The sequence below is a fragment of the Poeciliopsis prolifica genome, unplaced genomic scaffold (genome assembly GCF_027474105.1).
Source record: "Poeciliopsis prolifica strain line A6 unplaced genomic scaffold, Auburn_PproV2 SCAFFOLD091, whole genome shotgun sequence".
NCBI lineage: Eukaryota > Metazoa > Chordata > Actinopteri > Cyprinodontiformes > Poeciliidae > Poeciliopsis > Poeciliopsis prolifica.
In genome coordinates this window covers 1,181,602-1,194,332 of record NW_026562466.1, presented here as the reverse complement: position 1 = coordinate 1,194,332, position 12,731 = coordinate 1,181,602, and the positions used below count along the sequence as shown (strand labels likewise).

Here is a 12,731-nt window from a genome sequence, read left to right as displayed (position 1 = left end):
ACAGTTCATTAATACATGTTCTATGTTTACATTCTCTCCACATTCTTCACACATATCATTGTTTTTCTTCCCTATTAAATATAAAGTATCATTTCAATATGTATGCCCTACTGTTAATCTAATCATCATTATTTCTTCCTTTCTATTTCTCTCCTTAATATTTCTACTTAATACTGACTTCTGTATTTTATATAATTTCCTTCCTTTCTTATCTTCATTCCACCTTTTTTGCCAAATTTCCATTTCTTTACTCTTACTAATGGATTTTCCTTCCCCTTTCCCAATAGGTATTTTAATCGTTATTGCCTCATCAAAAGCCCTTTTTGCTCATTTATCTGCCCTTTCATTGCCTTTTACACCTTCACGTGCTGCAACCAACAGAACCAAATATCAATGCCACCTCTATACAATATAAATAAGCTCTGTTGAATTTCAAGTACTAGATCTTTTCTGTTGTTTCCTTCTCCTTGAATACTTTCTATTGCTGCTTTGGTATCTTTGCAAATTACTGTTCATCTGCCTGGACAAACCTCCTCTACACTGTAAACTGATAATAACTGCCACCATTTCTGCCGTGAATACAGATAGTTGATCAGATAATCTTTTAGAGATGTCACTTTTAAACTCAGATATATATATATTCCTTTTCCCACACGTCCTTTTAAATTCTTACAACCATCTGAATATATTTTAATATAGTTATAATATGAGTTTTTTAAATATGCTTCAGTCTTTCCCCCTATGTCATTTAAATTCCAATCATTTTTCATTTTAAGGAGTTTCATGTCTACATTTACCTCCGGAAACATCCATGAAGGGCTAACGCTAATGGGATTAAATTGAGCTATTTCTTTATCTTCTAATCCATACATTTTAATCCATTTGTTTATGATCCATCCAAATCCATTACTCTGGAACTTTGAATATTCCCAACAATATTTTAATATTGTTGAATTTACATTTCCATCCTTACTACTTCTTATTTACATCCAATATGTCAGAGCTAATTTGATTCTTCTTATTTCTCTCCAGTCTCTATTAGAAGGGCATTAATAGGTGTCGTTTTCACTCCTCCTGTACATATACGTAAAGCCCTATTCTGTAATGCATCTATATTTTGTAATGTTGTTTTAGCTGCTACTCCATATATAAAACTACCATAATCTATTATTGATCTCATGAGAGCCCTTGTTGGAGAAATTGTGATATTATTAACCAAATACTGACTTTCCTGTCTTTGTTATTATGTGTTTATGGTGTATAACCCTAACAGCCCTATATATGTTTAATAATGACTGACTATCTGCACCCCAGTTATTTCCAGCCAAGCCTTTAGTAGATTTATAACTTTCTTACATTTAGTTTCCAGATTCTCTATATGTGTTTTCCATGTATATCATTGATCCAACCATATTCCCAGATATTTAAATTCTGTTACCCTTTCCAACGGCTGTTCATGTTATTGTTCCTATATCAATCCATCCTTCTCCCTAATGGGGTCAGGAGGTGCTGGTGCCTCTCCAGCAGCGTTCCAGGTGAGAAGCGGGTCACCCTGGACAGGTCACCAGTCTGTTGCAGGGCAACAGGACAAACAACCACACACTCACTCACACCTAGGGAGAATTTGGGAAAGCCAATTCACCTGACAGTCATGTTTTTGGACTGTGGGAGGAAGCCGGAGAACCCAGGGAGAACCCGCCATGCACAGGGAGAACATGGAAACTCCGTGCAGAAAGCCCCCGGGCTGGGAATCGAACCCAGGACCTTCTTGCTGCAAGGCAACAGCGCTACCCACTGCGCCACTGTGCAGCCCCTCCTATATCAATATTTTTCTGATTTGTAAAAACCATATAACAAGATTTACTTGTTGATAATTTAAAACCCCATTCATTTTTCTACTTTAATTGTTTTCTTAATGTTTCCTACCACATGTCTTGTATTCTTTCCTCTTATCCATATAACCCCATCATCAGCATATAATGCAGATTTTACACATTCTTCTGTTTCAGAAAAGATATAATTTATCATATTAAATAGTATTGGGCTAATTGCACTGCCTTGTGGAATTCCATTTTTAACGTTAAATTCTTTTGAGTAATCATTTCCAATCTTCTCTCTTATTTTTCTATCCCACAAAAAATTCCAATTAACATCTTCCCACCTATTCCCATCTGCTTAATTTTTATAAGTAGACCTTCTCTCCATAATGAATCATAAGCTTTTTCTATATAAAAAAATCATACTCTCTTTCATTTTTAAAACTTTCTCTATATCATTACTGACTCTAGTTATTGCATCCATTGTTGATCTCCCTTTCCTAAATACACACTGATTTTCATTAATTAATATTTTATGATCAAGAGTAAATTCTAATCTATTAGCTATTATTTTCTCCATCCACTTACTTAAATGTGAAGTTAATGCTATTGGTCTATAATTGTTTGGATTTATAGGATCTTTCCCTGGTTTATTAAACGGTAGGATTATTGCCCTCTTCCAGCTATTTGGTATTAAACCTTCTTTCCATATTTTATTAAACAGTTTTAATATTAATTCTAATGTTACTTCAGGAACCTGTTTAAACATAGCATAGCACAGCTGATTCTCCCCAGGAGCTGAATATCCTGTCCCTTTCAATATTGTTTTCATTTCTTTCATAGTTATATTCATGTCTAATATGTTTGACTTTTTTCCAATATATTTTTATGCTTACCAAGTTTTTGAATCTTCTGTTGTTTATGAATGTCTGTAAGATGTTCTCCACTATGCACTGCAGCAAATGACTCACCCAACAAATCTGCCTTATCTTTATTTAACACTACTACTTCCTGGCATTTTAACATCACTCCTTTTCCCAATCATTTTCCTAAACATTGACCAAACATTTTGCAATTTTATTTCTGATCCTATTGAGGAACAATATACTCTCCACATTTTCTTTTTAACTTTCTTAACGGTTTTACGAGCCACTGCTCTTTTCTTTTTATAATCCATAAGATTATAAAAAGAAAATGAATTTTTCTGCAGTATTTTAAATGCCCTGTTACGATCTTTAACCGCTCTGGTACAAATCATCATTCCACCACGGAACTACTTTTTCTTCACTTTAATTATTATTTTTGGTATACTTGAATTTGCAGCATTTAAAATATATTTTGTTATCTGTTAAGAATAAAAAGAGGAATAACTTGATTTAGCTCGTTAATTCATTCCTCTGATCCCGGATTCTTGTGCCTCAATATGCGCAGTGAGAAAGAACAATCATACGACGTCAGACTTCAGATATTCTGAGAAAATCAATGCAAGAAGAATGTCACAATAAGCATCTCACCTAGATTATCAAAAGTCCAAGACATGACAAAACAGAAACAATTACACGAGTTGAAAGTAAAGACAGAAAAATGCATTTTTCCTGAAATTGCGAACTCGGGCAGAAAGCAATTCGAATTCTTTGTTGCAAACGAAAACTTTTATAAGCCTGTGCCTTTCTCTAAATTTAAATTAGGAGGTGTGTTTTTCCTTTGTGTGGGCTGTCTTAATGTGTATTTTATTACCTCTGAGACCTACTGAAACACCAAGCTCTTCTCGTACCAGCCTCTTGGACAGACTGTGATTTACGGCGTGCAGCTGGAGCGTTATCTCTGCCTCAAAATCATTCAACAAGAAACCAGTTGGTATTTAAAACAAACTCGCACAAAATGTATTGCTTAATACTAACTATAAGTTTGGATCTAAAACTAACTAATTAAAAACATGCTTTTTCATGCTTAAAGAAATATATTAATATGTTTGATTATATGTTGTAACGGACTTCTATAGTTTTTAATGTTTGCCTGAACTATTCAACCCTGAGTAAAGAATTTATTGCCCTGATAGCCAATACACTCCCTGTCTGAAACGCTCCTTAGGGAGTATAAGACTGCTTTCTGATTAGAAATTTATGTAAGTTCAGAGAATCACCATCTGCCCCAGCCTGGATCTTTATCTAAGTTTGTCTTAAAGGTTAGCCTGTGTACTATTGTGCTGATTTAAAATTCTATTTCAACATTATCTGGCTTGTACATTCTTCTATATTGCCTTTTAATGTAACCAAATGTCTGCTTTTCTCCCTATTTACTTTAAATTTTTACCATTCAGCTTTATTAAAAACATCTGGTGATTATGACATCTTCATGCCTCTTTATATTATCATTAATTATTGTACTCACTGGAAAGTGATCACTCTATTGTAGATTCCCTGTTGACGTCCCATTCACATGAACCTACAAGACAGTTAGATACTAATGTAATATCAATTCAATCTGGAGAGACTCAGACACAGAAAGAAAGCGATTAGAAAAGTTTATTGACAGCATAAATTAAGTCTTTGGCGCTCGGGCCCCGGCTAAGGACATCGAGCTGATGCGATAAGCTCGGATGAGCATTCCCGATGCTGATAGGAATGTCATCCCCCGGGACCCGATCCTGGTGGTGGAGGTCGGTGAATGAAGTATGCCTGGGAGCCTGGACGGTGGAGGTGGAGAAGGGGTGGTGGTGGGTTGAGCACAGCTGCGAAGTGGAAGACGCCTTGGATGGACGTCCTTGTCAGCTGGGGCATGGTCGGTGATTGGCTGCGACGTGGCTTGGTCCAGCGCTGATTGGTCGGTGATTGGCTGCGACGTGGCTTGGTCCAGCGCTGATTGGTCGGTGATTGGCTGCGACGTGGCTTGGTCCAGCGCTGATTGGTCGGTGATTGGCTGCGACGTGGCTTGATCCAGCGCTGATTGGTCGTCAGTGATTAGCGGGATGCGCCGATTGAATGATGCAGGTGGAGCTAAAGAGTCTTCCAGTTTGAATTTGCGCCTAGGCTTCATGACATTGTACTTTTATGTATATTTACTCTGGTACATTTTCAATTGTTAAGACAAACTAATGACCTTTCATCCATTATTTCTTCAATTATCTATTCAGGAAGAATTGTTCTTCCTGAATAGATAAATCTCTCTGTTTCCATTTATTTAAATGAGTTTTACATATTTGAAGTTTCTCCCAAATATTCAGGTTTTCTAAATCAGATTTATTTTTATTTATTTGCACACCCAGATATCTGACATTGAATTTGACAGGAATATTAAAAGCAGTAGTTATAGGACAGTCTTTTAGAGGCAAAATGTCATTTGTTTAAATTTAAGACCTGAAGCCTTTGACAATGATTCAATCAATTTAATTGGGAATTTCATTGAGGTTATTCAAAAAGATGGTTGTGTCATCAGCCAGCTGACTAACAGAAAATGATTTCCTTCCACTGATAATTGACCAAATTGAGCATTTTTATCTGAAATGAAAGCATTTCTGCAGCAGCAATAAACAGCAGAGGAGATCAGAGAACCTTGTTTTATACCTCAGTTGATGCTGAATCTCTGAAGACTCACTGAACTGTTGGCATCTTTGTAGAATGTTTTCATTACATTAATGCATTTATTTCCAAACCCAAATAAACCTAAAGCTTTGAACATAAACTCATGTTCTATCATATCAAAGGCTTTATAAAGTCTACGAATAATACGAAGTGGTTTTAGTCGATTAAGTCCAAAATAAGGTGAATGTTATTAAGTATAGAGCCTTTTATAAATCCAGAGTGAGAGTCAGAAAAAATCTGGGATAATCCTGATTTAACCTGTTGACATAAATGTGTGTCAGAAGCTTGTAATCATTCTTTAATAATATTATTGATCTTAAATGATCAAGAAGAGTTGGATCTTTTCCAGGTTTGGGAAGGAGTGTGATGACACCTTGTTTCATAGTTAAACAGTTCAATAATCTGCCAAAGTAATACGTTCTTTATCTCATTGGCAAAATTGAATAAATACATTTTATAATATAGGGCTGATTAAAAAATATACTTTTTATAGTTTTGAAAATGTACATTTTTCTAAACACAAGCCAGTTTCTCTCTAATACAGTCTGAGAGTAATTTAGAGAAACAATGAAAATATATTTTTATATATAGCGTTATCCTTCCTTAAAATAGTTTTTATTGCTAAACTATATTAGGGATAAACTGGCTTGTTGTTATAAAAATTTACATTTTCACAGCTCAATACTAAACTCCAGTTCTGACTCTTATGGAGAATGAAGAGTGCCAAATGACAGCAAATAACTTACAAAGTTATTTATTAATTATTTTTAAAAAGAACAATGAAGCTTTCTGAAATACATTTTTAGTTATTTTTAATTAATTTATGCAAATATATGTGAACAGATCTGAATTAAAGATTCAGTTTGGATAAAATTTCAATGCAAATCATGAACTTTTTGTTGTTCTGATGTTTGTGAAAAAAAAAAACTTCATTCCTGGTCAAGATCCAGATACTTTTTCTTTTTTCAAACAACATCAGACACTAAATGACAGACATGAGGAAATAAACAGGAGGAAAACCTTTGAGGTCAGAGGTCATCATGATCCAGTCTCTTTAGACTCAAACTGCTGCAGCTTCAACCTGTGAGGATCAGCAGGACACAGAGACGTTCTCTACTTTAGAGAAAAAATGGTTTATTCCACCTGCAGAGAGAAGGAAGGAGAGCAGATCAGTGAGTGTTTCCAGTAGCAGTCAGTGACGCAGCACATGCAGTAGATGGTTTCCAGTCAGACTGATCTCAGAGCTGTGACCAAGATGAACCTGATCAGTTGTTTCCTGTTGAACTGAGAGAACAAGCAGGTCTGAGATCAGATCTGCTGCTGTTTGATGAATGAGGACCACTGTCTCTAGACATGTTGGACGGCTGGAGTCCAGCTGGACGTCCCGGAGACATGGACATGTAACCCACATAAAGTGGGGATAGCCTTTTGGGAAATAGAGATTGGGTAGGCGGGGTAGTCTGCCTGGCCAATGGGAAGTTTGATTCCCATGAATGTTTGGACCAATCAGAGAGCGGAATGCCACAGAGGCTCCACCTTCTTTCCCGTGTTGGCAGCATTGATTGTGAGCGGGAGATCCGACCCTGATCAGACAGCTGAGCCAGAGTGAGAGTCTTTTGGTTTCTTTCTAATATCATTTATTGACTTTGAAGGAATTTTTTTTTTGTAAATAGTTATTGTTTAAATCCAACTTATAAGTTAGAAAGAGTGATAAGTTTCAGAAAACTGAACTTCAGTTTTTCTGCTGTTAGAACCACTAAGATCAGTTGGAACTGTTGCACTTTCTGGCAGTTGATTGGCAGTTGTTTTCAGTTCAACTGAAGGTAAAGCCTATATAATAATGTATTTTTATTTTACTTAATTCATTTTCTTTAAGTTAAAACTTAAAAAATATGCATTTTACACTGTCTAGTGCCCTCCGTGTCTGGAATGAGAGTCCCTGTCTAGTTGTTTTTGAACGTGCCGCACTGAGATCGGTGAGCATATTTTGTACCTTTCATTTGGTTTTTGTTCTTTTATCTTGTTGTCAAATAATGATTTTTATTTGACCTACTTAGTTATTGAAACGTGAACCTTTGCTGAGTTTGTGTAAAATGTAATGTTTTATTATTGTTCTTGGAAAAGGATTTTTCAAACAGTTATGAAACATAATAAGCTAGAATGGTTTAATAATATTCTATGTTTCTGCTGGTCTTGTCTGTTGACAGATCAGGTTTTTTTTTTTTTTTTGTTGTGTTGTTTTTGTTTTTTTTTTTTGCTTTTTCTTCTCTTCTCCTGGATTGTTCCTGGAGTGGATTCCCCTACTGACTTTGATGGCGAGCCTTCCCACCTGGACTTAGAAAGATCTGGATTTCCTCCCATGTTGAGTGAGACCTGAACCAGGATTTAATTTGATTCATTTGTCATCTAAAAGAGATTAGAGCGCAAACTACCAGGGTGCACCCAATAGATTTAAATTTGATATTTAGCACTTGGCCAAGTATTGTTGTTTTTATTTCATGTATTTTATTGTGTGTAATTTTATTTTCTTAATTGTATGTCTTGTCCACTTGTGAGTTTATGATTCATGTTACTAAAGCTAATTGTTTTTTAAATTCACTCAACTGTGTATGTGTCATGTAAACACCCATCGTGCTCCGACAGCCGAACCTATTGGCCCATCTACCTAAAACATATTGTACCCTTCTCAACTGTGTTACAGACACAGCAACAACACAGCAAGCTGCTGCTCCTCTGATTGGCTGATTGCTGTGTCCAATCAGGAAGCCTGAACCATTCTCCTCCCACTGAGAAGCTGCAGCTTTACTGGGAACACTGGATCTTTGCTTTGATGCTGACTGGGTTTAGTTCAATATGCTGACAGCAGCTGGACTCACTGCAAACATTTACTTACTCTAAAGTCTCTACAAGATCCATCAGCTGCTGAACATCTGATTTCTCCAGGTTGTTTCCTGTCAGGTCCAGTTCTGTCAGACGGGTCGGGTTGGACTTCAGAGCTGAGACCAAATAATCACAGCTGATCTTTGACAAACTGCAGTCCTCCAACCTGAATAAAGAATAAAAGATGTGAACCAACAGGATGCAGGTTAACCAGTCCAACAGAACCAGTTAAAGATTCTCATGAATATTAATGCCAACAAGCTGCTGCTCCAATAAAGACCTGCTGACTTCAGAACCAGAACCAGAACCGAACCTGGTACTGGGTCATGATGTGTTGGAGGATTTTAGTCAATAAAATCATTCCAGGTTCTGATCAAAGTGTTGAAGCATCAATCATTGATTATTGATTGTTCCTGTCAGATTCCAGGAATTCACTTTTCTAGACTGGATGACCTTTGACCTGCTTGACCTGAGGGGGATTTCTACACACTGGGGTCCGAATGCTGTCCTGTTCTGACCTCAGATCAGCAGGTCCAACTCAGTTACACAGAGAAACTAAATTAAACTCTGGATCCAGGAACAAACTCAGAAATATTGATTAGATCAGAAGAAATGAACTTTGATTGATGATCAATTATATAGAATTATTCACAGAAATATCAATAATTATATCATTAAAATACCTCAATGTCTCCAGTCTGCAGCCTTCAGTTTGTAGAAAACCACAGAAATCCTTCAGTCCAGAACCTTCCAGGTTGGTTCTGTTCAGGTCCAGTTCTGTCAGATGGGTCGGGTTGGACTTCAGAGCTGAGAACAGAGACGTCCAGCTGGTCTCTGAGAAACTGCAGTCAATCAATCTGAATAAAGAATAAAAGATGTGAACCAACAGGATGCAGTTAAAACTGAAATATGAAGAAATAAATAATAAAATGTATAAATTAATTTCCCTGAATGTAAAAGAAACATGATGAAGTGATTCTAACATCTGATCCAGTCAAACTGGTTTAAAGAGTCCAAACCAGCAGAACCAGAACATTTGATCAACAAAGAAACTCAAAGTTTTCTATCAGTCTGGATGAGTTGAGCTATTTCTGCTGGTTCCTGATCATCAGACCCGACTTGGTAACTGGATCAGAACCAGTCAGGTTCTTCATTAATGGCCTTTGGGTTCCTATTAAAGCTGCTGAAAGCCAATGGAGGCCATTATTTCCTCAGGAGACGGTTCCTCTCTGACCCGGCCCAACAGAACCACAGCCTCAGGACAAAGCTGAGGAACCTGCTGCTGCTGCAAACCTCACTTTCATTCATTGCATCTAGATTTGCTTTTCTACAATCAGTGGTTTCTTAGACGTTCATTAATGAGGATTTGAACTCGTCAGTGTTTGTGGCTCTGGAGGATCAACATTTCATTCTGATGTAAAGAATCAGAAATAAAAGCATCTGAATCTTTACCAAACTGAAACATCTCCATCATTCATTCACAGCATTTCAATTATTTTACTCATTTTGTTCATCAAAAACATTTTAAAGAGAAAAACTGAAAAACAAAGTTCAATAATCTCAAAGTCTGAAATAAGAAAATAATTAATAAGGTCAAAAGTTTTAGAGATTTTATTCTGATGATTAAACAGGTTGTTTTAAAATAATATATATTAACATTAAATTGATTAACTATTGATTAAAGAGTCAATAAATGATTTTATTGAATAAATAGAGAAAACAAACCCCAGATTCTTCACTTTACTGACTGAATTCTCCAGGATCTCAACCAGATGATTCACATCAGATTCTCCAGCAATATATATTTCGATCTGATTTATTTCCAGTTCAGTCAGATCTGGGTTGGACTTCAGAGTCGAGGCCAAAACTTCACATTCAGCCTTTTGGAGCGAACAGCCACCAAGTCTGTGATTAGAGAAGAAATAAATTCAGTTCTAATGAAATCAAGCTGGATCATAACAGACTAAAATATGATAACAGTGATGTCATCATCTGATCATCATATGATCATCATCTGATCAATATCTACTGAGTTTGACCCCACAGAGAATCTGTGCAGTTCCTGGTTCTGGTCCAGGTTCTGGTTCTGGTCCAGGTTCTGGTTCTGGTCCAGGTTCTGGTTCTGGTTCTGGTTCTGGTTCTGGTCCAGGTTCTGGTTCTGGTTCTGGTCCAGGTTCTGGTTCTGGTTCTGGTCCAGGTTCTGGTTCCGGTTCAGGTTCTGGTTCTGGTTCTGGTCCAGGCTTCATGTCCTCAGACCTTCAGCTGCAGTCAGATGTTGAAGATCTTCTATCATCAGTGAAGGAAAGTTCAGTTTCTCTGCAGCAGCTGATGAAGAGGCTGACTGAGCTGAATGAAGGAAACGACTGGAGATGATGGAGAGGAGGAGGAACTGCTCACAGCTCTGACTTGGACTAGACCGTTTAGATCTTCCACCAAGCAGGAAGTGAGTTATAAATGAAGTGAGCAGAACAGGAAGTCCAGCTGCTGTGGACCTCTGGCATCTCTGGGTTTGTTGAGCCAATATCTGCTGCATCATCATGAATAATAGTAATATATTGTATAGAAACATGTTTCCCAGCAGCAGGTTATTAAATGCTGCCACAGAGGAAACTGGGAGCAGAACAAACACATGATGCTCCAGTTCTGTCTCCGTTCATCTGCTGGATTTGATGCTTTAACAAAGTAGAAAGTGGACAGTCGTCAACCTGCTGCAGCTAAAAGCTTCACGTTGTTCTGGTCGTCCTGCAGAGCAGCAGCAGAACCGGTCCTGCTGCTCTTTCGGGTCAGAACCGTCCTCTCAGACTGTGGATCTGAGAGGAACTGGGACAAACTGGTTGGAAGAGGGACACATGTCTCTGCAGTGGTCTGTCCATTGTCTCAGAGGAACAAAGGTTTGGATGTCAGGAGAAATTGTTGCTAAACTCCTAAAGAGCTGAAGAGCAAAACCCCTGGAGGAGACGGAGCGTTTGGGTCCAGCAGCATTTCATGGTGAAGCAGTGAAAGTTCTCCAGTAACTAGAAGAGGCTGGATGTCTCCAGAGTTGAAGCTCATGTCTCTGCAGGTCTTCATGGAGGACACCTAACAGCTTCAACAAAAGGCTGCAGATGAAGAGTTGATGAGGAAAATGGTTCCAGCTCTGGAAGCAGATTCTCAGAGCTTTGGGAGGATCTGACAGAAACTAAAACTTTTTCTGGAACCAGACGACAAAAACCACATTTTGGTCTCATTTACAAACTCAGAGGAAACTAGAGGGAGGAAGAGGATGATGAAGATCAACACTGTTCAATAGTTTATAATTAATGCAATGATTTTATTTTAATGGTCAACATTTTTATTAAACCCAACAATAATTTAATAAAAACATTCAAAGATCCTAAAATGTGAATGATGGAGCAGCGGCTCAATGAGTGAAGAGTTTAAAGTTTAAAAGTTTCTCTGGCTGATTGGATCTTAGAGAAAATAGATTATCTAGAGTTCAGGGTTTTCTATTCATTTCAACCTGAAAACTGATAAAAAGTTAAATATTTTTAAAATGATCAAAATGTCTAAAACCAGAAGCTGCATCTGTCCTGGATGAGCTGAATGTTTAGATGTTTGATTGGCTGAAATAATCCAGAGGATGAAGGAAGTAGATAAAGAGCAAAAACATCCAGAATCAACTTGAAGACAGAAGAAGAAACAGGAGGACAATAGAGCTGAATCAGCATCACACAATGAAAACATCTGGACTCACCGAGCCTTTCTGCAGTTCCTCACAGCTGGAACCAGTCTCAGTCGTCCTTTATCTGAGGTTTTGTACTTCTTCAGGTCCAACTCATCCAGAACCTCTGACATCTGCAGCATGAAGGCCAGAGCTGAACAGTCAGTCACTGAGAGATACTGCCCTGAATCCAGCAGCTGTTGGATCTCCTGATAAAATGAGACGTCGTTCATCTCCACCAGACAGTAGAAGATGTTGATGCTTCTGTCAGCAGAGATTCTATCAGTGTTCATCTCCTTCAGGTTGGTGATGATTCTCTGGATGGTTTCTGGACTGGTCTCTGTCTGACCCCAGCAGATCTTCTAAGACTCTCTGGTTGGACTCCACAGTGAGACCATGAAGGAAGCGGACAAACAGGTCCAGGTGGCCATTTTACTGCGGAGGGATTTCTCCATGACTTTCATCATGAACTCATCTAGAGATGTTTTCTCTGTATTCGTCTCCCAGGAACGTCTTGATCTCCTCTGACTTCCTGCTGGTGAGCAGTGGAGCATGTAGACTGCAGCCAGAAACTCCTGGATGCTCAGATGAACAAAGGAGTAGACGGAGACGTCGCGTGTCCCTCTCTCTCTTTTAAACATCTCAGTGAAAACTCCTGAGAACAACGCAGCATCTTGGATGTTGATGCCGCACTGTGTGAGCTCTTTGTCATAGAAGATCAGGTTTCCCTTCAGCAGCTGATCAAAAGCCAGT

The 12,731-nt window shown here is 37.9% G+C and overlaps 1 protein-coding gene and 1 long non-coding RNA gene across 2 annotated transcripts; one reads left to right on the top strand and one right to left on the bottom strand.

The window, feature by feature from the left end:
* Positions 1-6,191: 6,191 nt before the first annotated feature.
* LOC129353484 (ribonuclease inhibitor-like) lies at positions 6,192-12,396 on the bottom strand. The gene is made up of 5 exons (XM_055022835.1): positions 12,012-12,396; positions 10,004-10,183; positions 8,962-9,135; positions 8,292-8,444; positions 6,192-6,541 (listed from the first exon to the last, which is right to left on the bottom strand). Exons 1-5 carry the CDS (start codon positions 12,269-12,271, stop codon positions 6,517-6,519), a joined length of 792 nt encoding a protein of 263 aa, XP_054878810.1. The 5' UTR covers positions 12,272-12,396; the 3' UTR covers positions 6,192-6,516.
* Positions 6,683-7,352, top strand: LOC129353485 (uncharacterized). The gene is made up of 3 exons (XR_008605022.1): positions 6,683-7,003; positions 7,150-7,221; positions 7,311-7,352. It is a non-coding gene; the product is annotated as an uncharacterized LOC129353485 (long non-coding RNA).
* Positions 12,397-12,731: the final 335 nt, after the last annotated feature.